Source organism: Lucilia sericata, unplaced genomic scaffold (assembly GCF_015586225.1).
Source record: "Lucilia sericata isolate MDLA Ls3-8-SP2 unplaced genomic scaffold, ASM1558622v1 Contig001055F_arrow, whole genome shotgun sequence".
Lineage (NCBI taxonomy): Eukaryota > Metazoa > Arthropoda > Insecta > Diptera > Calliphoridae > Lucilia > Lucilia sericata.
In genome coordinates this window covers 65,815-90,720 of record NW_023995033.1, presented here as the reverse complement: position 1 = coordinate 90,720, position 24,906 = coordinate 65,815, and the positions used below count along the sequence as shown (strand labels likewise).

Sequence of the window (24,906 nt, the reverse complement as noted above, 5' to 3'; positions counted from 1 at the left end):
ATATAGAGTTATTTGCAGTTTGTTTAAGATGCTGAAATGGTTATGTTACCTTTGATAAGTATTCTATTTGGAAGCCCTTAACGGGAGCACCATTTAAAAAGATGCCCACTGATAGTAAAGTTGACAAAATACATTTGAATGTACGATTATTTTTAAGAATTTCAATGCCCTGTTTTAGGTCCATTAAAGGTTCAGCAATTTCTTTCTGAAAAAAATATAAAAAAGAAACAAAATTAATGTATTTTCAAAGCAGATCTATTAAAGCCGAATCCTAGGGAAATTTTAAAAAAAGGACAACAAATTTCGGAACATCTTTGAATTATTTTCAAGTTGTTCAACCAGAGATTACAAGCATGGATCTTCTTACCTCACTATTATCAAAATCTAAACGGAATGCCCATAATCTTAACCTAGCAGCCAATTCGGAGATTGAAGCCAAAGTTAATAAGAATTGTTCAGCACTGCCCAAAGGCAACTCTGGATTAGCCATCTGAAAAACACATCCAAGATTATTCAATAAATTCAAAAATTTCAATTTCACAAGGATTCCAAATACTTGACGATAATTACTTACCTGAGCTTCTTGTATTTTACCCTTCTCCTCGTCAGTGGGTAACATATTCAACAACTTATCGATACCCTCTCGCGTCACCACAGTAGCATCCATTTTCAAAATAGCCGCCTTAATGGCTCGCGGTGGTGGCAATTTTGTCATTGCAATATTGATAGCATTCGATCGTTTATGATCGAGTACAATGACTTCTTTGCTTTTATTCATTTCTTGTTGTTTCTGTAAGTTGGTTTAAGAAAATTGCCGTTTTATAATAAAGTTTAGTTTTTGATTAATGAATAGGTATGAGATTTTAAAATGGATATAAAGCAATTGGTAAAAAAAAACATTAAACATTATAGCAACAATGTGGTTCTAAAGTGTAAATGTTGAAATGATTATATTTGTAGTATATAAGTAGGAATGAAAGAAACCAGAGGAAAAATAAAAGAATAACTGAAATTGTATGAGTTATACATATTACCAACCCAATAATTATTTGGTTTTTAGCCAAGGAAGGAACTATTGATGTTACTGATGTGATTTTTCTAACTATTATTAAATCCGATAATGGCGGTGTCCTACACCGATAATGAAAGCATAATGTTATTTATAATAATAACTTGTTTGAAGTCCAGTACAATATTCATAATACAATATTTTCTATAGTCCAAACTATAGTATAAATTTCGAATAATTTATTACAAATCTTGTCTATAGACCAGACTATTTTCTGTTTCGACTGCTTATCAAGAAACAAAATTCCATATAATCTTGTCTATAGCCTCTACCAACTATCTATTGGATTTTGTTTCGGTTATAGTCTTGGCTTTTGTCCCGACTAAAGTGTTGAATATAATATCTTCCATAGTCTCATCTACAGTATCCTCTATATTCTTATTTGTAGTCCAGACCTACGCCTTGCCTGTAGTACATGCTATAGTTTTGTCCGTATTGCATCTTCTAAAGTATTTACTATAGACCTGTCTATAGTTCTACCTATAATCCTGACCATATTCTCGTTAATTCTTGTCTATAGGCTCTAGTTTTGTCAAAACTATAGACTTGTCTAAAGTTCTGACTATGGACTTGTCTACAGTTCTAACTGTAGTCTTGTCTCAAGTTCTGACTACGATCTTGTCTGTAGTCCACAAAATAATCTTATTTTAAATCCAGACTATTATCTATACCCTCGACTATAGTCTTGTATATAGTTCAGTATAGTCTATTCCATAATTCAGGCTACAGTCTTATCTATAGTTCAGTATAGTCTATTCTACAGTTCAGGCTACAGTCTTGTCTATAGGCCACACTGTAGTCTTATCTATAGCCCAGACTTTAGTCTTTTCTATAGTCCGGACTACAGTCTTGTCCATAATTCAGTATAGTATTTTCCATACCCCAGACTTTAGTCTTGCCTATACTCCAGAATATAGTCTTTTCTATAGTATTGTCTATAGTCCAGACTATAGTCATCTCTATAGTCCAGACTATAGTCTTGTCTACAGTCCAGACTATAGTATTGTCTATAGTCCAGACTATAGTATTGTTTATAGTCCAGACTATAGTATTGTCTATAGTCCAGACCATAGTCTTGTCTATAGTCCAGACCATAGTCTTGTCTATAGTACAGACCATAGTCTTGTCTATAGTCCAGACTATAGTCTTGTCTATAGTCCAAACTATAGTCTTGTCTATAGTCCAGACTATAGTCTTGTCTATAGTCAAGACTATAGTCTTGTCTATAGTCCAGACTATAGTCTTGTCTATAGTCCAAACTATAGTCTTGTCTATAGTCCAGACTATAGTCTTGTCTATAGTCCAGACTATAGTCTTGTTTATAGTCCAGACTATAGTCTTGTCTATAGTCCAGACTATAGTCTTGTCTATAGTCCAAACTATAGTCTTGTCTATAGTCCAGACTATAGTCTTGTCTATAGTCAAGACTATAGTCTTGTCTATAGTCCAGACTATAGTCTTGTCTATAGTGAAGACTTTAGTCTTGTCTATAGTCCAGACTATAGTCTTGTCTATAGTCCAGACTATAGTCTTGTCTATAGTCCAGACTATAGTCTTGTCTATAGTCCAGACTATAGTCTTGTCTATAGTCTAGACTTTAGTCTTGTCTATAGTCCAGACTATAGTCTTGTCTATAGTCCAGACTATAGTTTTGTCTATAGTCCAGACTATAGTCTTGTCTATAGTCCAGAAAATAGTCTTGTTTATAGTCCAGACTATAGTTTTGTTTATAGTCTCATCTATAGTCCAGACTAAAGTCTCGTCCATAGTCTAGACTAAAGTCTCGTCTATAGTCCAAACTATAGACTAGAATATAGTCTTGTCTTTAGTCCAGAATATAGTATTGTCTATAATCGAGAATATAGTCGTGTCTATAGTTCAGACTATAGTCTTGTCTGTAGTCAGATTATGGTATCTATAGTCCCGGCTATAATCTTGCCTATAGTATTGTCTTTATTTCGGACAGTAGTATTTTCTTTAGTCCTGCCAGTTGATATATCGGTAGTCCACCCTGAGGTCTTGTCTAAAGTTCTGACAATAGTCTTATTTTGGAAATGATCTTATGCTAGTTACATATATTGTTCATAATTCAAAGTTTTCATGAGATATGACATTATACCGATGAATAGGTAATCCCGTAATTAGAATTTATAGTTACCCATGCAAAATTAATTTTAGGTAAAAAAGTTTTCTACTATATTACTTTCTAATTATGGGCCAAAATACGATATGATCCTCTTAAATCAAAATTTTTTACACTTATGTAAACTATAATACAAATATTTTTAAAAATTATGTGGTAAAGATGACGGATATCAAAATACCCTGGTTCCTAAAAAGTGTCACAATATTGTTACGTTTGAATAGGTAATGGTACTCGTTTTCAGCAGATATCTCATTATAGTATTTGTTTGAAAATTGTGTATAGTTTTTAGGAACAAATATGTAATAACAAATTTACAAAAAAAAAAAAATGAATTATACAATAAGGAACGAAATGAAAAACATTTAACAAATATTTAATCAAAAACATAAAAATCAACAATAGGTGTGACGGGTTTAAGTTAACAATATACTATACTAATACTGAAGCAAGTAAGAGTACATAATTAAAGGTTTCAGAGTGTTGAACTTATAAAATTGTAAAATTTTTTTTTTAATTTCATATTTTAACAAAAGTTTTTATTTTTAAAACCAAAAACCAAGTGCAAAATAGTTCATGTGTTTATATGAGTGTGTGTGCAAAGTATTTTTTTTAAATAAATAACATAAAACCAACACCAATAAATGAAAACATTTAAACAATTTAACAAAAATTATGAATTTATAATTTATATTTTCTTTTTGAATTTGAAATTGCACTCACCTCCTAAAGGAGTTTTTTTAGAAAAAACATTTAACAAATATAATATTCAATTTATTATTATTATTTTTGAGAAGATTGAGTTTTAAATTTTTTTGTTTTAGAATAATAATAAATAATAAACATAGAAACATTCCGTTGGTAGGCACAAATTATAAAAAAAAATATATAAAAAATACAGAGAAAAAAAAGAAAGAATACATTAATATTTTGAAAACATATAGTATTTGACAGTTATAAATTTTAAATTTAATTAAAAGATTTAAATAGAAAAAAATATAACCAGCAAAATTTTATATTTCGAAATTGAAACTTGATCGTTCGTTTATCAGTAAAATGTAGAACGTTTCTACATTATCATCTTGCTGGCTATACTTTTTTGTTTAATTTAAAAAACCTTAGGCCGAATTTGTTAACAATAAACATACAAATTAGTCATTGTTTTTTGTCTTCTAAAAAGTCATTTCATTAATGTATTCAAAATTGGGCTGTGCGATATAAGGGGTCATAGTGGACTCTATAGATATATAAATAACTGGCATTTAAAAATTTCTGATTAAATTAGGTCATAGAGGATCTATCAAAAAACGAACTGGGTTTACAAATTTCTGATCAAATTAGGGGTCCAATAAGGCCTTTGGTATTTGGTATTAATTAAAGGTACATGTAAAATAAAATTGGAAACAATTTTACAAAATAACTATAGGACTACACTATAGACTAGATTATAGACCTAGACTATAGACTAGACGATAGACTAGACTATACTGGACTATAGACCAGACTATTAGACTAGACTATAGACTGGACTATAGACTAGACTATAGACTAGACTATAGACTAGACTATAGACTTGGCTATAGACTAGACTATAGACTAGACTATAGACTAGACTATAGACTGACTATAGACTAGGACTATAGACTAGACTATAGACTAGACTATAGACTAGACTATAGACTAGACTATAGACTAGACTATAGACTAGACTATAGACTAGACTATAGACTAGACTATAGACTAGACTATAGACTAGACTATAGACTAGACTATAGACTAGACTATAGAATAGACTATAGACTAGACTATAAACTAGATTATAGACTAGATTATACCCTGGACTATAGACCAGACTACAGACTAGACTATATTCCAGATTATAGACTAGACTAGTCTATAAACTAGACTATATACTAGACAATAGATAGTTATAGTCTAAACTGGAATGTAGACTTGACTGGACTATAGATTAGACTCTATACAATGTTTTATATTATATAGCCAAGAATGTATACTTGTCTATAGATTAGACTATAGACTAGACTATGACTAGACTACAGACTAGACTATAGACTAGACTGTAGACTAGACTGTAGACTAGACTGTAGACTATATTATGGACTAGACTACAGACTAGACTATAGACTAGACTATAGACTAGACTATAGACTAGACTATAGACTAGACTATAGACTAGACTATAGACTAGACTATAGACTAGACTTAGACTAGACTATAGACTAGACTATAGACTAGACTATAGACTAGACTATAGACTAGACTATAGACTAGACTATAGACTAGACTATAGACTAGACTATAGACTAGACTATAGACTAGACTATAGACTAGACTATAGACTAGACTATAGACTAGACTATAGACTAGACCTATAGACTAGACTATAGACTAGACTATAGACTAGACTATAGACTAGACTATAGACTAGACTATAGACTAGACTATAGACTAGACTATAGACTAGACTATAGACTAGACTATAGACCTAGAACTATAGACTAGACTATAGACTAGACTATAGACTAGACTAACTAGACTAGACTATAGACTAGACTATAGACTAGACTATAGACTAGACTATAGACTAGACTATAGATTGACTATGACTAGACTATAGACTAGACTATAGATAGACTAGTAGGACTAGATATAGACTAGACTATAGACTAGATCTAGACTAGACTATAGACTATAGACTAGACTATAGACTAGACTATAGACTAGACTATAGACTAGACTATAGACTAGATTATAGACTAGACTATAGACTAGACTATAGACTACACTATAGACTAGACTATAAACTAGATTATAGACTAGATTATAGACTGGACATAGACTAGACTAAGACCCGACTATAGACTAGACTATATACCAGATTATAGACTAGACTATAGACTAGACTAGTCTATAACTAGACTATATACTAGACAATAGATAGTTTATAGTCTAAACTGGAATGTAGACTTGACTAGACTATAGATTAGACTCTATACAATGTTTTATATTATACTATAGGCAAGACAGTAGACTTGTCTATAGATTAGACTATAGACTATACTATAGACTAGACTACAGACTAGACTATAGACTAGACTATAGACTAGACTATAGACTAGACTATAGACTAGACTAGACTACAGACTAGACTAGACTAGACTATAGACTAGACTATAGACTAGACTATAGACTAGACTATAGACTAGACTATAGACTAGACTATATACTAGACTATAGACTAGACTTAGACTATATTATGGACTTGACTACAGAATAGACTATAGACTAGACTATAGACTAGACTATAGACTAGACTATAGACTAGACTATAGACTAGACTATAGATTAGACTACATACTAGTCTATAGACTAGATTATAGACTAGGCTACACACTAGACTATGAACTAGACTTTAGACTTTACTATATTAAAGACTTTACACTAGACTATAGTAAAAATTATGGACTTAGGCAGACCTAATAAAATTTACAACCCAAAATGCTTCTATGTTCTGTTCTCGGTTTATTTGTGTTTTATTCCATTCAGATTCCAATAAAATATTCAATAACCCAAAGCGATATTTTTGTTTCAGTAGAAGGAAAAATTATAATCAACTTTAAACCAAAACTAGCCCTATAATATTTAGCCGTTAGGTAGATAGCAGTTTAGTAAATCACATACATAAATTAAAAGGCTCTCTTTGCATATATCGCACAGCCCTTAGACTAGCATTATAAGTACCTATAGATCTTATTTAAAAAAAATAGCAAAATTTACCTTTGTCATTAAATCTTTGGCTCGGGACTCAAACAAATGTTCTAATTTTTGTGTATCAACATTGGCGGCAGGTAATTCATCCCAAATAGTTTTACCCACAGATACGGGTATTAAATCTTCTCTAACCTCTTTCCAAAAGAGTTTGACCTAAGAAAATATTAAGTAAAATAAATCTCTACTATTTCGATAACTTCTGCTATAACTTACCGTTTTCTTATTTTTCTTAATCGTATTCATACTACTCATATCACCATTTATCGAACCATTCATGGAACTATTAAAACTATTCGTTAGACTGGCATTACCATAACCACTATAACTAAACATGGGTGGTGGTATAAGAGCACCACTACCATTACTGGTATTTGACATGGACATGGGATGATTCATGGGTGGTGGACACACTAAATGTGTAGGCATCATGGGTGGTGGTAGCGCCACACCTCCTATTGGGGGAGGTGGTGGTGGTATGCCTCTACCAAAGCCTCTGGGAGCTAATATATCCTTTTCGTCTTCCGAGTTCAGATCGGTAAAGTCGAGATCACACAAATTGAGTGGTCTTGAAATGTTGCGTACCAATTCTTCCCATTGTAGATCGTTTTCGGATTTTTTCGGTTCGGGTTTTTTGATTTCCTGATCGACACTAGAGGATCTGAAAGGAAAGGTTAATGAAGATTTGATTAAAATATTTTAGAATTTTGGAGAAAAGAATAGAGACCAAATTTGACTAGAAAGTTCAACACGAAATCGCCGTAAGACTATAGGCCAGACTATAGTCAATACTTTAGACCAAACAATATTCACACTATAGGCGAGAGGATGTCGGACTATAGTCAAGAACATAGGACTATGACAGACTATAGTCTAGTCTATATGATAGACTATAGGCCAGACTATAGTTAAGACTGTAGTCAAAACTATAGTCCAGACTATAGTAAAGTCTATAGGCCAGACTATAGTAATGACTATAGGCCAGAATATTGTCAAGACTATAGGACAGAATAGTGTCAAGATTATAGGCCAGAATATTGCCAAGACAATAGGCCAGACTATAGTCAAGACTTTAGGTCAGACTATAGTAAAAACTATAGGCCAGAATATTGTCAAGACAATAGGCCAGACTATAGTCAAGACTGTAGGCCAGACTATAGTATAGTCTATATGACAGACTATTGTGAAGACTATAGGCCAGGTTATAGTCAAGTCTATAGGCCAGACTGATGCCCAACCTATAGACAATACTATAGGCCAGACTTTAGTCAAGACTATAAGACAGACTATAGTCAAGACTATAAGCCAGACTATAGACCAAATTATAGTCAAGACTATAGTCAAGATTATAGGCCAGATTATAGTCAAGAATATTGTCAAGACTCTAGGCCAGTATAAAGAGAAAAATATAGTCAAGACTATAGCACACACTTTAGGCGATGCTATAGTTAAGACTATAATAGGCCAGACTATATTGAAGATCTTAGGCCTGACTATAGTTTCTAGTTTTTACAGATTTTCTTAAACTTGAATAAAAAAACGTTAAATTAATTTATTAAATAATAAAACAACAATTTATTTCACAATAAAAAAGGGGAAATGGATGGATAGAGACCAAATTTGACTAGAACTTTCAAGCTATATATCGCCTTAAGCATATTGAGGAGCATATTTCTCATAGGCAGCAACATAAGCAGCCTTAGCAGCATCTTGGCTCATGCCCTTATTAGCATTCCAGGCAGTCCATTTGGCGGAACCCTTAACATCAACAGCACTGGGCTTTTGGATATTGCAATCACCAGCAGTGGCTTGTTTATAGAGACCATAGAATTCCAAGAAGACCTCATTTGGAGGATTCTTGGTGAAAGACTTGGCTTTTTCGGAGGCGGTGGCAAACTTTAAGATATAATTTAGTAAATTAAAAATTCTTTAAACATTTTTGTTAATATGAAATACTCACATCCATTTTTATGTTTAGTTTAGATGTTACTTAGTTGGATTCAACGAAAGTACTATGTTTACACTGCTAAAAAATTGCTAATTTATAGCAAAATTTTTCACCAAATGCAATTTCACATTTTTAATTAGTAATTCATTATATTTTTTATAAACGTATATAATGTTTAAACTTTATTATTTAATAGATTATAACAAAAGTGCCCCCCAGATAAAGTATTATAAAATATAGATAATCGAAACAGAATTTGATAAAAAAAAAAGGGGAAAAGGTTAAACTGCATTTCAGCTAAAAATAAAAAAAAATGCTAAAATTTAGATTTCATTTTAATAAATTGCCAAAATAGTTTTCTATTGAGATTGATAAGATTTTTTTATCTTAACTTTATAACAGTTTGGTATTTATGTGAGACTGTTTGGGACTGCTAAGGAAACGTGACTACGAAGAAGTAACGGAAATATGTGGGGGACAAACTTTTAAGTGAATTGAAAAGTGTGATAAAAACAGATTTCCCACGATCAGTAAACAATTTTCGATGATTTTATTGATCACTGGAAATAGGTAGAAGATCACTGAAAAGATCAGCGCAAAACTTCCTAAAGAAAGGAGATTCCTAGAAAGATCTGTACACAATTTCCAAAGTGAAATATATCGTAAATGACATCAGCTTAAAGTTTCATATAAAATTTAAATTAAAATAGATCGCGATCGCTGGCAAAAAAATAGCTTAGAATACGAAATATATCACAGGAGAGATCAGCTAATCATTTCCCAGTAGATCAAGTACGATCAGCCTACAATATCTTATAGATGAGAGAGATCAGCTCATAATATTCCATAAAAAGTTGATCGTTGGAGAGATTATAGCTCACATAGGAAGTAGATCGCTGTAACGATCAGCTCATATTTTCCAAAACAATATAGATCGCAGGAGAGATCAACGAACAAATTTTAATAAAAATTAGATCGCTGAAGGGAACAGTCAACCATTTTTTATATAAAAAAGATCGCTATAAATATCAACTAATTTGTATTATACTAAGTAGATTGCTGATGAATTAAGCTCAATATCTCGCTGGAGAGATCAACTCATCATTCCCCTGTAGATTGCTGGAATAAGTAGCTCACAGTACGATCAGCCTACAATATCTTATAGATCGCATGAGAGATCAGCACATAATTTTCCATAAAAAGTGGATTGAAGGAAAGATAGAGCTCATATAAGAAGTGGATCGCTAAAACGATCAGCTCACACTTTCCTGCACGATAAAAATGAGATCGCTTTTTCCATAAAAAGTGGATTGATGGAAAGATAAGCTCATATAGGTAGTAGATCGCTGTAACGATCAGCTCATATTTTCCAAAACAATATAGATCGCAGGAGAGATTAACGAACAATTTTTAATAAAAAGTAGATCGCTGAAGGGAACAGTCAACCATTTTTTATATAAGAAAGATAGCTATAAAGATCAACTAATTTGTATTATACTAAGTAGATCGCTGATGAATTAAGCTCAATATCTCGCAGGAGAAATCAAATTATTCAGATTGCTGGAACAAGTAGATCACAGTACGATCAGCCCACAATATGTTATAGATCTGATCTGAGTGATCATCTCATAATTTTCCATAAAAAGTGGATTGAAGGAAAGATAGAGCTCATATAAGAAGTGGATCGCTAAAACGATCAGCTCATACTTTCCTGCACGATAAAAATTAGTTCGCTTTTTCCATTAAAAGTGGATTGATGGTAAGATAAGCTCATATAGGAAATAGATCGCTGTAACGATCAGCACTCACTTACTTGCACGATATACATTGTAGATCGCAGGAGAAAACAACTAACAATTTCTAGTAGCTTACAGTACGATCACCCTTATGCTATAGATCGCATGAGAGATTTGGAATTAAAATTGTAAAATTAAAATCATTTCTTCTATAATTTTTTCAGAATTTTCTCTTAAATTATCATCTATTTTTTTCGAGTGTATGTATAATTGCATACACAAGTTTATTTTTAAATTTCAATGTATTTCCTTTACTAAATTTTCAAACTTTTTGATAGCAAGTTGTCGAAATAATAATGATGATGACAATATATTTATTACTTTCTTGCCCACATATGAATAAAAACACTTGCATTGTATATATATACTAGTACATATTCGAAAACCTGATAAGCCTTAGCAGGGCCACATGTCTTTAGGCTAAAAGTCGTTATTGGAACTATCACCGCCTTCTGCAGAGATAAGAGAATTGGTAACCACCGGTTTATTGAAATGCCGGTGTAAACTTGCGAATGTTTTATAGGTAGATATGTGTATATTTATTTTAGATTTGAGTTTGATAAGATTTTGATTAGACTAATTGGAAGCAATTAAATGACAGTAGTTGATAAATATTTAAAAAAAAAACTTAAAAGAGAAGTTAGGTTATTATAACATACAGTGAGTTTGAAAAGAAAGTTTTTTTTAGTTAAAAGTCATATTCATTTGTGATGAATATATAGGAGATCTATAGAAGAAAATCAGTTCTTAAAAGAAATAATAGAACTGATGAAATCTTATAGAAAATAGTTTGTAAAAAAGATAAAGATCATTACTTTCTGATGATCATTTTCTAAAGCAAATAGATTGCTGAGAAGTTTATCTCAAAATCTCTTAAAGAAAATAGATCTCTTAAAATGTCTATAAGAAACACATTGCCGATAATTTCAAAGAAATATACATGCCTGGTACCAATTTGACACCAAAGAGTTTATAATTTTTCAATAACATCCGTTGTCAACATACGTGCGACAACACTATGTAATGTTGACAACGCAACGTTGTCGTTCTATTCGTTGTCGAAATATAAACTTTATACACATCCGTTGTCTAAATGTTAACAAACGTGGTAAGCTCACTATTGGCAACGGATTGTTTGTCAATAGTGAGCTTACTACGTTTGTTAACATTTAGACAACGGATGTGTATAAAATTTAGATTTCGACAACGAATTGTTACAATGTTGTCAACATTACATAGTGTTGTCGTACGTATGTATATCAGGCTTGGGGGTAATGACTACATTTTCAATTACAATTGAAGTAATTGTAATTGAAGCATTACCAATTACAATTACATGTAATTGTAATTGAAGTTTTGCCAATTACAATTATTTTTAATTGTAATTGAAGTTTTGCCAATTACAATTACTTGTAATTGTAATTGAAGTTTTGCCAAATACAGTTACTTGTAATTGTAATTGAAGAAATTCCATTACAATTACAAATAATTGTAATTATTACAAATAATTGTAATTAGTTATTTGTCAATTACACATTACAAGTAATTGTAATTGGAAAATTTTCAATTACAATTATAAGTAATTGTAATTGGTTATTTTTCAATTACACATTACAAGTAATTGTAATTGACCTTGTAATTAATTACTTTGTGTAATCTTACCCCCCATGCCTGATGTATATACATATTTTGACAACGGAGTGTATTGAAAAATTATAAACAGTTTGGTGTCAATTTGGTAACATGGTATTCCGCCCGTTATTTACCCGGCAGTTGGAAAAATTTTGGGTAAATACTTTTTTAAATCAGCTCAAAATTCTCTATAGCCGCCATTTACAAAAGATGAGAAAATCAAGAAGATCGTTAAAGAGATCGTATCACAATTGTAAACAGTTTCTTATACGATATGTAAGGTAAAACCGATCGTCTAGCTATTTTCCTTAGTAAATAGATCGCTCAAGAGATAGACTCACAATAGAACTATGAAAAGATCTCGCATTTTTGTTAAGGAAATTAACTGCTGGAAAGATCAACTCTCAATTTTCTATAGGAATTACATTCAACGATCGAATGAAACAAATGTAATCTTACTATGAACATAATAGTAATGTCCATAATTTAATTAAGAAACATTTTTAGCTGATCTGTTTAGCGATCTATTTGAGCTGTTACTCTCAAGTGATCAATTTTGATCAGTTTCCTTAAGGAATTCTTAAACCAAAAGGTAAAAAAATACCTTTCAGATATTTCGATCGTTCAACAGCTAAATATGAAATCTAATAAATTCTCTGAGGCAGCGGATCGTATAGCATTTAAAGGATTTTTCTTTATGAAATGTTTTGTTGTAAAATTATATTTTAGTAATTTTATTTTTGTTACATTTTATTCAAAATTTTTATTTTCCGTAAAAATTAGTTCAAAATTTAAGCATATTTGGGAGCATATTTTTGGTAGACAGCAATATAGGCCTGTTTGGCGGCATCCTGAGACATACCCTGATGTCTAACCCAGGCATCGTATTTAGCTTTGGCAGTCAAATCTGTTACACCAGGTTTGGCAATGTTGCAATCACCCACAGTGGCTTGTTTGTAAAGACCATAGAATTCTAAAAATTCCTCATTTGTAGGTTTCTTGGTGAAAGCTTTGGCTTTTTCGCAGGCAGTATTGAACTATAGGAAAAGTAAATATTTCATATAAAAGTACGACTTTTTTGGGCCTAAAAATACTTACATCCATTTTGTTTTAAAGTTTTGGACTAATTACTTTGATCTTTACAATTGCAATACAATTTTGAACTGTAGCTATTGCTAAGACTTTCTTGAGTTTTTATAGCATTGTTTTCGATTTCTAGAAGTGTTAGTAATTCCTGTATTATAAAGTTAAATGTTATCTTTGGATTATCTATTTGATTTATTGGAACTCAATAAATCATTGCATTTCATTAATATGATTTTTATTTCCTATAGGAAAGCGATCTCTAAAAAGTCGACTCATAGTTTTAAAGGAAAAAGATCGATGCGAAGATCAGTTTTAAATTTCCTATAACTAGGTTATATTTATTCTGTAAAGTGTTAACCAAAATTATGGAACTTCTTGTACTGTTCATATTGAAAATTTCTATCAATTCGTAGTGCTAAGAATTATGTAATTTGTTCAGCATGATTTCCTAGAACTTATAGCTTTTTAGTTAAATATTTAAAGACCATTTTATTTTAACCAACAAAATTACCCAACATAAAAATCAAATTTATTAACTTTGTATTAAATGCAATGATTTATTAGGTTACAATAAATCAAATAGATAATCAGGTGATAAGATTTAAACCTATAATACGGCAGCTACTAAAGCTTCTAACAAACGACTATAAAAACTCTAGAAAATCACAGCAAGAGATACAGTTCAAAATTGTCTAACAATAGTAAAGACCAAAGGAATAACTCATATTCAAAATGGATGTAAGTATTTCTGGGTCCAAAAATATATCGAATTTTTAATTCAAATATTTCTATACCTTTAGTTCAACACTGCCTGCGAAAAAGCCAAAGCCTTCACCAAGAAACCCACCAATGAGGAATTTTTGGAATTCTATGGTCTCTATAAACAAGCCACTGTAGGTGATTGCAACATTGCCAAACCTGGTGTAACCGATTTGACTGCCAAAGCTAAATATGATGCCTGGGTAAGACATCAGGGTATGTCTCAGGAGGCCGCCCAACAGGCCTATATTGCTGTCTATCAGAAATATGCTCCTAAATATGCTTAAACTTTTAAATTTTGTTTATGTCGAAAGAAATTTTTTTAATAAATTGTTTAAAATTTAATTATTAATACAAAAATTGCAAGTGTGTTTTTAAGTGATAAGACATTATCTAGAATTTAAATTAAGTGCAAGCACAATTTGAAAACAAGATAATTAATAAAAAATATTGGCAAAGTCCATAAAATGTGTTAAGGGTCTGCTACTAAATATTAAAAGAAGTTTACATTAAAATTTCTATTAAAGTGATCACTTTAAGTTTTCTTTTTCAAAATTTCTATAAATTTAAAGAAATAGTTAGAGTTTAAAGCATCAAGCAGAAATTCGATAATAAATCTGATCTTTAAAATGATCAGATTTAATTATTCTAGAGATAGATCAGCTCAACGTTTCATAAAGATCAATCAATGAAGAGATAAGATCAAAAATTCCAAAAGTTAGGTTATAGCTAAAACTAGCAGCTCGAAATAGTCCAAAGGAAAATGATTGTTGAAGAGATCAGCTTCAAATTTTATAAAGAAAAGTGATCAATGATGAAGGTCAAAATTTTTAAAAGTTTAGTGATCGCTAAAAATAGCAGCTCTAAATATTCTCGCAGAAGAGATAAGCTCAAAATTTCCTAAAGGAAACTTATCTCTGAATACATAAGCTTTAAATTTCATAAAGAAAACTAATGGCAGCTTAGTGATCGTTAAAAGATTAACATATAATTTCCTAAACTGATCGCAGAAAATATTTTCTTTAAAAAAAAACTGATCGATGAAGAGGTCCGATCAAAATGTTCATTATGACTGAACGCTAAAGATAACTCCTAAAGAATCCGATCGCTAAAAAGAACGACATTAAATTTCCAAAAGAAAAGTGATCTCTAAAAGGGATAAGCCCTAAATTTCCTAAACAGAACTGATCGCTTAAAAGATAAGCTCAGCGGTCGCTGAAATGTTCCAAAAGAAAGTGATCGTTAAAACATCACCTCAGATCAACACAAAATTTATTAAAGCAAACTGATCGCAGAAAAGATTTTCTTAAAAAAAAACTGATCGATGAAGAGATTATTCCAAAAGAAATTCGATCGCAACATTAAATTTTTTTTCCAAAAGAAAAGTGATCTCTAAAAAGGATAAGAACTAAATTTCCTAAACAGAACTGATCGCTGAAAAGATAAGCTCAGCGTTCGCTGAAATGTTCCAAAAGAAAGTGATCGCTAAAAAGATCACATCTAAATATCATGAAGGAAATTGATCGTTAAAGAGATCAGATCTACACAAAATCTTCCAAATTAAAGTGATCGTTAAAAAGATTAGCTTTAAATTTCCTTAAGAAACTATAATCACTGAAGAGATTTCCTCAAGAATTGTGATCGCTAAAAAGTATGGTATAAAATTTCCGAAAGGATAGTGATTACTGAATAACATGTTTTAAATGCCCTAAAGGAAACTACTCGCTGAAGAGATCAGCACAAAGTGTTTCAAAGGAAAGTGATCGCTAAATAGATCAGATCTAAATATCCTAAAGGAAATTGATCTCTGAAGAAATCAAATGCAAATTTCTTAAAGGAAACTAACTGATCGTTAAAAAGTTATGCTCTAAATTTACAAAAAAAAAAAAAAAAAAAAAAAAAAAAAAAAAAAAAAATGATCGCTGAAAAGTTGAGATAAAAATTTTCTTAAACAAATCGATCGCTAAAGATATCAGCTAAAATTTTAAATGATATGTTCCAAAGGAAAGTGATCGCTAAAAATACTAGAACTAAATATCCGAAACGAAATTGATCGCTGCAGATATCAGATCCATATTAAAGTGATCGCTGAAAAGATTATCTCTAAATATTCTGCTCAAAATGTTTCAAAGGAAAGTAATATCTAAAAAGATCAGATCTAAATATACTAAATGTAATTGATTCCTGAAGAAATCAAATGCAAATTTTTTAAATGAAACTGATCGCTGAAAAGATTAGCTTTAAATTTCCTAAAATAAACTGATCGCTGAAGAGGTCAGATACAAATTTTCTTAAACAAATTGATCGATAAAGAGATCCGTTAAAATTTCAAACGTTGCTAAATAACTTAGAAAAGAACTTGCTCGCTAAAGAAAACTGATCGCTTGACCCCCTCAAAATTGCACAAAGGAAACTGATAGCTAGTTATATCAAATGTTTTTCTATTAAAATAATCTTTTAAATTCTAATAACTACGTAAGAAACTTAAAATAATCACTTTTATCGCTTAATAATAATCGATCGCAATTTGAATAAATATTATGAATATCAATTTTGCATTTTATCAAATTTAAAAAAAAAAAGGAAATAAAAACTTATCACAAAAAGCATAGAAGATCATAAACATATAAGAAACAACAACATACTTCCTGATAAGCTAAACAACATATTAAATTTAATAGGAAAGCTATATCACTAAACTATATAAATAATTGAATTTGAAACAATTACCCACATATTCATTAACACTTTAGTGTAAACGACAAGTGGTAAGTTAAAAGAAATCTACATTTTATAAAAGCCAATAAATTTTTAAAAATTAATTTTTACATTTCAATTTCCTGCCACCATTTGGGGACCTTTTTCTAAACAGAATTTAAACAAACATGGATGTAAGTTTGAACATATCTGAAATTGATTGATTTGAAAGCAAAAATTTTCTTTTCTAGTTCGACACCGCTACCGAAAAAGCCAAGTCTTTCACCAAGACTCCCCCAGATAATGTATTCTTGGAATTCTATGGTCTTTACAAACAAGCCACCGCTGGCGATTGCAACAGCGATAAACCCGGTGTTTTGGACTTGAAGAACAAAGCCAAATGGGAAGCCTGGAACAGCCATAAGGGCATGAGCCAAGATGCTGCCAAGGCTGCTTATATTGCTGCCTATGAGAAATATGCTCCTCTTTATGCTTAAATTATGGATTAGACTTCTTTTTAATGACTAGGACCCTGTAAATATGTGATAAATAAAATAATTGTTCTAAAACTACACACTCACCTTGACATTTCGCCTTTACTTTTACTCTTTGCCAGACCCTCTTTCGCTTTCGATATTAAACCCGACATATCGCCAACAATACGGTTTTGTAATTTATCATCCTGTGTAGGACTTGTGGGTAAATTACATAGTTTCTGGGTTAAATCTTTAACAGTGTGATCACGTTTTAGTTGTAGTAACAGTTTTTTATCCTCATTATCGGATTCTAGTGGGAAATCGATAGATAATTAGTTTAAGTTATAGTTTTGGGGGGTGGAAGGAAATTTAAAACATTTTTTTTAAATAAATAGTTTATAGAGAAAGTAAAAATAATGTTAAAACATATATTGATGCTGATCGTTAATTAATTGCATTATTAAGCCGCAATATAGTTAAAAAATATGAATATGAATGAATTAAAACGTTTAAATATTTTAAAAGGAGACAAATTACAATTGCAAAGACAAGGAAAAGGAGTTTTAATTTCTTTTAAGGCAGATCGCCAAATAGATCGGTTCAAATTTCTTATAAGAAGCAGATCACTGCAGATCACCTCATAGTTACCTAAATGAAACAGATCGCTGAAGAGATTAATTCACAATTTCCTGTAGGAAAAAATATCTTATAGAAAGCAGAATGCTGAAATGATATCAGAAACAGATCTCAGATTACCTCTCAATTTTCTCTAAGATACAGATCTTTAAAGAGATTAACTCAAAATTTCCTATAGGAAACTCATTGCTGAACAGATCAGTGCACAATTGACTATAAGTACCTGATCACCTAAGAGATCAGCTCATAGTTTTCTATCGCAAACAGATTGCTGAAGAGATTAGCTCTCAATTTCCTATATAATACAGATCTTTAAAGAGATTAACAATTTCCTATGGGAACCTCATCGCTGAACAGATCAGTGCACAATTTACTATAAGTAAGAGATCACCTAAGAGATCAGCTCATAGTTTTCTATCGCAGACAGATTGCTGAAGAGATTAGCTCTCAATTTCCTATAGAATACAGATCTTTAAAGATATTAACTCACAAATTCCTATGGGAACCTCATCGCTGAACAGATCAGTGCACAATTTACTATAAGTAACAGATCACCTAAGAAATCAGCTCATAGTTTTCTATCGGAAACAGTTTGCTGAAGAGATTAGCTCTCAATTTGCTATAGGAAACAGATCTTTAAAGACGTTTACTCATAATTTAGTATAGTAAACTCATCGCTGAACAGATCGGATCACAATTTCCTATAAGGAACAGATCGCCTAGGAGATCAGCTCACAATTTCTTATAGGAAACTGAACGTTTAAGAGATACGCTCATAGATTGCGGAAGAGATCACCTTGAAATTTTTTATAGGAAATAGTTTGTGGAAGAAATCAACTAGCAATTTCCTATAGGAGACAGATCACTGAACATAGCAGATCACTATTCCCTTTAGTAAAAGGATCGTTAAAGAGTTTTGCTAATAAATTACCTTCATTAAGCAGGTCGAGGAATAGATAATCTAAACATTGCTTTAGGAAACAGATCAGATAACGATTTCTTTTATAAAACAGATTTCTCTTATAATTTGTTTTAAATAATAGATCGCTGAAGAGATCAGCATATAATTTTCTATAAGCAATAGATTGCTGAAGAGAACTGCTCTCGAATTTAGAATTAAGAAATAAATCACTAAAGGGATCAGTAGACAACTTTAGTCCACAAATTTCCTTCATGAAACAGCTCTGGAAATAGATCAGCTAAAAATTTCCTATAGGAAACAAGATCAATGATAAGATCAGCTAACTATTTCCTTTGGGAAACAAATCGCTCAAGGGATCTGATTCTATACGAAAAAGATAACTGATGTGATCAGCACTCAATTATCTATACGACAGTTTGAAGTAGAGATCAGTTTAAATTTTACTATAGGAAACAGATCGCTAAAATGATCAGCTAACAATTTCCTTTAGATACAGCATACAATTTTCTATAAGAAATAGAACGCTGAAGAGATCAGCTCTCAAATTACTGAAAAGATCAGTGGACAGTTTCTGCCCACAAATTTGCTTCATGTTTAGGCCAAGGAATGGATCATTTAAAAATTGCATGTAGGGAACAGATCACTGTAAAGATCAGCTAACAATTTCTTTGGGAAACAGATTAGTCAAGGAATCTGCTCATATCGCTGAACAGATCTATTACAATTTCCTATATGAAGCAGAACGCTAACAATTTCTTTGGGAAACAGATCGCTCAAGGAATCTGCTCACATTTTATGGGAAAAGATCGCTGAAGTGATCAGACCACAATTTCCTAAATAAAACAGTTCGCAGAAGAGATCAGTTAAAATTTAACTATAGGAAACAGATCGCTAAAAATACCAGCTAACAATTTTCATTAGATAGTGTGTCGCTGAAGAGATCAGCTAAAAAAAATAATAATAAATGGTTGAAAAGATCAGATCATAAATTTCTTTATGAAATACATCACTAAAGAGATCAGTTAACAGTTCTCTCTAGGAAAAAGATCGCTGGAGAGATACCTATAACAAAATATATATCTTGGGAAATCAATAAAAGAGAAATAGAAGTGAAGCGAAGCGAATATAATCTCCTGTCTTTGCAATTGCAATTTTTAAATCTCCCTGTTTATTTAACCTAAAAAAAGAACTTACCATTAATTTGTAATAGATCAACTGGTTGATCACTGTTGCTGTTAAGATTATTATTAGTAGTATTTACCGCGTTATTGGCTTGATTGGAATTTGGAATTATATTATTAGTAGTTGTATTTTGATTGTAGCTCATATTGTTGCTGTGTTGGTGGTAAAAATAAGGTGGTGGTGGTGGAGGTGGAGGCGGTGGAGGCATTCGCATATTATTAGCATAACCCCATAAATCTGGTGGTGGAGGTGGCGGAGGTGGAGGCGGTGGTGCCACTGATGTTGTGGTCGTTATTGTGTTATTATAAGCATTTTGTACAGGATATGAAACTGTAGGTGACATAACGCGCTGTCGTGTTGTTGAAGGGGTACTATATGTTGTTGCTGTTGTTATATTATCCTCCATTGTTGTTGTTGTTGTTGCTGAGGCTTTCACAGGCGTAGTATGGGGTGTAGAGGTTTGAGGTATATAATCAAAACCAGATGCTAAAGTAGGATTAGTCATTGCTGTAGAAGTTGTGGTAGAATTTAAAGTTTTCTTTGGACTTGAATTTAGAGAGGATAAATTGTGTTTTATAGGCGAGGTGGTCGTGGTGGTGGGTGACTGTATAGATTGTTGGTGTTGTAGTTGATTCTTTGGTGTACTATTGTTGATTTGATTGTAGTAGGTGTTCAAACGATTCGCATCATTTTCAAATTTCTTATAATTTACAACATTATCACAGTGATTGGCATGAAGATTCGTTCCATTAACGACTGCAACTCCCTCCAGATTATTTGTCTCTGCGGTGACATTGTGACGTTGAATATTCTTCATGAGGCCATTGATGACAGTGGCATTACGTTCCATGAATAGATTTTTCTTATTGTAAAATTCCGCCGCTGGTGATGTAGCTGCGGTAGCATTAACATGGTGGTTGAGGTGGTGTTGATGATGTTGCAATTTATTTGTATTGGATTTATCAAAGGAATTGTTGATAATTGAAATGGTATTGGTACCCAATAATTGTTTCGTTGGACTCAATAGATTGATGTGATTGTTGTTGTGTGTTGTAGTATTGGAATTGGTAATGATGTGGTGGTTGTTGTGATTGTTGGTTATAAGAGCATTGTTATTGTTAGTAGCATTTGCATTGGCAGTTGCATTGACAATGACATTTAAATTGGCATTAACATTAGAATGATTGATTGTATTGTTATTATTATTATTACTATTGATTTGATAAGAATGTTTGAAATTATTATTATTATTGTGGTTGTTGGTATTGGTGATATGATTGTTGTTATTATTGTAATTGCAATTATTCTCATTTATGATATTTAATGATTCTGGCGGACTGTCGCCATTTTTCAATGTCACTGGTATGGCGGTAACAAGTTGTCCTTTTGAACGAGGGGGATTTGATAAGCATTCACATGATTTTTTTTCCGTTAAACGAGCCAATACAAAATTTGTGAAATGACATTTTATTTTGTTTAAATAGGAAAAACAACAACAAAAAAACGGAAACGAAAACGAAAACAAAACAAAAGAAAGAAAAAATGTAGAGTGATTACACATGGATGATATGGCGGTAGAAGGATAAAGGGGTTAAATTATGTTGATTTTTTTTATAAAATTTTTTGAAAAACCAAAATTAGAATGATTTCTTAAACAACACAAGAGTTATTATATAGTATTTATTGTTTTTTGGGGAGAAAACTTACCCATATCTTCTCTTTTATCGGCCGAATTCATATAACCATTAGCAGCCACCGCTGCAGCAGCTTCCTGTTGCTCTTTAAGGAAACTACGATGTCTCTCGGCTCGTTCACGACGACGTCTGAGACCAGGTGTAACACCAGCACCATCACGGGCTAAAATTGAAAAAAAACCACTTAAGAAATTTCCGAAGTTTAACAAATTTCTCTCTACTCACGTTTCTTTTCCGCAAAAACCCCACCACTAAATTCCGCCGAATTCGTTGAACTCGAACTATCCTCATCCAAGGCCGGTTGGGTGGGTGTTAAGCGCATATGAGTGGGTAGGACTTTATTTATATTACCAGGACTAGTGCCCGTGCTATGACGTCTTGATTTTCGACGTTCAGCCGTATCGGTAGAACTGCGAAAACGTTGAGTCTTACGTAAAGTGTTGTCGGGCAGTCGGGTACCATCCGATTCACCGTCTTCAAATCTAAAAAAAAATAGAAATAAATTTAAATAATAATCTTTTCTTAAATATGGAATAAAAAAAACCGTAACCACACTTACTTCAATACTGCTTCATAAAGTTGCAATTGATTTAATAGATCCATATCCGTTCCCGGTTTGGACATATAATGTTGTATCACAGATTCCATACCTTGTTGTTCCAACAAATCACTTTCATCGTAAAAACTATCTTGATCATTTAAACCCTCTAGGGTTTTATTGATAAGCGAAGCAGCATATATTACCAATTCAGCATCGGCATTATCGTAGTCTTTTAAAAAAGTCTGAAATGTTGAGTAAAAAAGAACAATTTGAAAAGTGGTTCATACATTTTTTGGAATTAGAGTTGAAAAATTATAATAAATTGCAACTTTTCTCTGCCTACAACCGATTATCCAATGACTATATACTCGACTATAGTTCAGACTATAGATTAGACTTTAGTCCAGGCTAATACTTGACAAAAAAGAAAACTACTAATTAGACTGAAAACTAGACTATTGATTAAATAACAGAGAAGACACAATAGACAATAGACTATACTATAGACTAGACTATAGACTAGACTAACAGACTAGACTATAGACTAGACTAGGCAATAGACTAGACTATAGACTAGACTAGGCAATAGACTAGACTATAGACTAGACTATAGACAAGACTATAGACTAGACTATAGAAACTAGACTACTAGACTATAGACTAGACTATAGACTAGACTATAGACTAGACTATAGACTAGACTATAGACTAGACTATAGACTAGACTATAGACTAGACTATAGACTAGACTATAGACTAGACTATAGACTAGACTATAGACTAGACTATAGACTAGACTATAGACTAGACTATAGACTAGACTATAGACTAGACTATAGACTAGACTATAGACTAGACTATAGACTAGACTATAGACTAGACTATAGACTAGACTATAGACTAGACGATAGACTAGACTATAGACTAGACTATAGACTAGACTATAGACTAGACTATAGACTAGACTATAGACTAGACTATAGACTAGACTATAGACTAGACTATAGACTAGACTATAGACTAGACTATAGACTAGACTATAGACTAGACTAGACTATAGACTAGACTAGACTATAGACTAGACTAGACTATAGACTAGACTATAGACTAGACTATAGGCTAGACTATAGACTACAACAGCGATCTATTTAATAAGGAAAATGTGATCATACTACCATGTGGCAACGCTATATACATATCAATTATTTTCGCCCTCCTTAAGGTATACTTCACATTTCAATTGAACCGATCTACACTAGTACTTTATCAATGAAATTACTGTTTTCTCAAATATTTCATTCAATTCGCATTACTCATTCACATCATTAAATTTTTAAAGTGTTTTTTTAAGATTTCGCCGACACTAACCATTTATAGTTATGCAAAAAAACAACAATAATATTTAATAATAAAACTCATAAACATAATAATACAAAATTAGTATTATTTGTTAAACAAACGAGAAATACAAAACCAGATAACACAAAAAAAAAAAAAAAAGAAAAAAACACACTACACACCTCATAATATTTGACCATGGCAATGTGCCTTGTTGTTTGTCCACCGCATGTATGGCACTAACCAAAACATGGCAATTGGATTCAGCATATTCCACAAAGACCAACAATAATTTTAATGCAGTCTTAACCACTGAACGATAATTTGAGGCGATTAATGAATAGAGCCACTGCATTGTGGGTTCATGTTTCATAACGCCATTCATGCCATCCACATAAAGCATCACCTGTGAAAAATGAAATTAACAAAACTTTTTTAATAGAAAATAAATTATAAAAAATGAATTAAATAAAAAAACACAAGTATAATTATTGATTAATGCGAGTTTTTAACTTTTGCCTTTGAGACGTATTTTGTTTTTTTTTTTCGACATTTAACATATAATTAACAAAATTTAATGTTTGCAATTAAGTGTAGCGCAATGTTGTGTGAAGATGTTTAAAATTATTAAATGCATCATAATAATATTAATAATAAATATAGGTTCAATGGTTTATTAGTAAAGAAAAAAAACTTAAAAATCATAACACGCAATTTGGTTTCGGTTTGAAAACTGTTTCAGTGTTTTATAATGGAATGATAGATCATTGAAATTAAATTTTTAAAAAATAATCATAAATATTTAGTAATTCATATAGCCACAGTGTATGTAGAATACTAGCTGGTTGTAGTACACTTACCTGGCCCAATGCACGCAATATATAATTTTGATAGTTTTGATCAGCACCATTACCAACACGCACCAAACAGTTGAGTCCTCCTAATGCCACAAAGGCATGCACAAGATCTTTATCCTCTTGGAAGACTTGTTTTAGTGAGATAAGGCACGTCTCAAATCACTTCCTTCAGCAGACAAGAGTTTTTCTAAAGAAAGAATGAAATTTTAAGTAAGACAAAGAATAACGAAAAAATTATGAGCTGAAGGAAATGGGATATATTTTAAAACTATCCTGTTTTTGTTTTGACTTGAGAAATGGCTACAGTCTTGGCTATGGATTTTACTATAATAGAATGGTCT

At 31.6% G+C, this 24,906-nt stretch overlaps 5 protein-coding genes across 5 annotated transcripts in view; 2 read left to right on the top strand and 3 right to left on the bottom strand.

The window, feature by feature from the left end:
• Nucleotides 1–24,906, bottom strand: part of LOC119609756 (FH1/FH2 domain-containing protein 3) — a 69,491-nt gene that overhangs the window by 6,620 nt on the left and 37,965 nt on the right. Inside the window, 12 exon segments of the mRNA XM_037964659.1 lie at nucleotides 50–205; nucleotides 368–490; nucleotides 575–790; nucleotides 7,011–7,157; nucleotides 7,218–7,662; nucleotides 17,501–17,705; nucleotides 21,843–21,992; nucleotides 22,055–22,311; nucleotides 22,389–22,612; nucleotides 23,887–24,114; nucleotides 24,569–24,708; nucleotides 24,711–24,752. Coding sequence (XP_037820587.1) covers nucleotides 50–205; nucleotides 368–490; nucleotides 575–790; nucleotides 7,011–7,157; nucleotides 7,218–7,662; nucleotides 17,501–17,705; nucleotides 21,843–21,992; nucleotides 22,055–22,311; nucleotides 22,389–22,612; nucleotides 23,887–24,114; nucleotides 24,569–24,708; nucleotides 24,711–24,752 — 2,333 coding nt within the window.
• LOC119609753 (acyl-CoA-binding protein-like) lies at nucleotides 8,549–9,017 on the bottom strand. The gene is made up of 2 exons (XM_037964655.1): nucleotides 8,962–9,017; nucleotides 8,549–8,897 (listed from the first exon to the last, which is right to left on the bottom strand). Exons 1-2 carry the CDS (start codon nucleotides 8,965–8,967, stop codon nucleotides 8,652–8,654), a joined length of 252 nt encoding a protein of 83 aa, XP_037820583.1. The 5' UTR covers nucleotides 8,968–9,017; the 3' UTR covers nucleotides 8,549–8,651.
• Nucleotides 13,110–13,530, bottom strand: LOC119609755 (acyl-CoA-binding protein-like). The gene is made up of 2 exons (XM_037964657.1): nucleotides 13,476–13,530; nucleotides 13,110–13,414 (listed from the first exon to the last, which is right to left on the bottom strand). Exons 1-2 carry the CDS (start codon nucleotides 13,479–13,481, stop codon nucleotides 13,169–13,171), a joined length of 252 nt encoding a protein of 83 aa, XP_037820585.1. The 5' UTR covers nucleotides 13,482–13,530; the 3' UTR covers nucleotides 13,110–13,168.
• LOC119609754 (acyl-CoA-binding protein-like) lies at nucleotides 14,108–14,530 on the top strand. The gene is made up of 2 exons (XM_037964656.1): nucleotides 14,108–14,201; nucleotides 14,264–14,530. Exons 1-2 carry the CDS (start codon nucleotides 14,196–14,198, stop codon nucleotides 14,507–14,509), a joined length of 252 nt encoding a protein of 83 aa, XP_037820584.1. The 5' UTR covers nucleotides 14,108–14,195; the 3' UTR covers nucleotides 14,510–14,530.
• Nucleotides 16,934–17,505, top strand: LOC119609751 (acyl-CoA-binding protein homolog). The gene is made up of 3 exons (XM_037964654.1): nucleotides 16,934–16,990; nucleotides 17,095–17,113; nucleotides 17,171–17,505. Exons 2-3 carry the CDS (start codon nucleotides 17,108–17,110, stop codon nucleotides 17,414–17,416), a joined length of 252 nt encoding a protein of 83 aa, XP_037820582.1. The 5' UTR covers nucleotides 16,934–16,990; nucleotides 17,095–17,107; the 3' UTR covers nucleotides 17,417–17,505.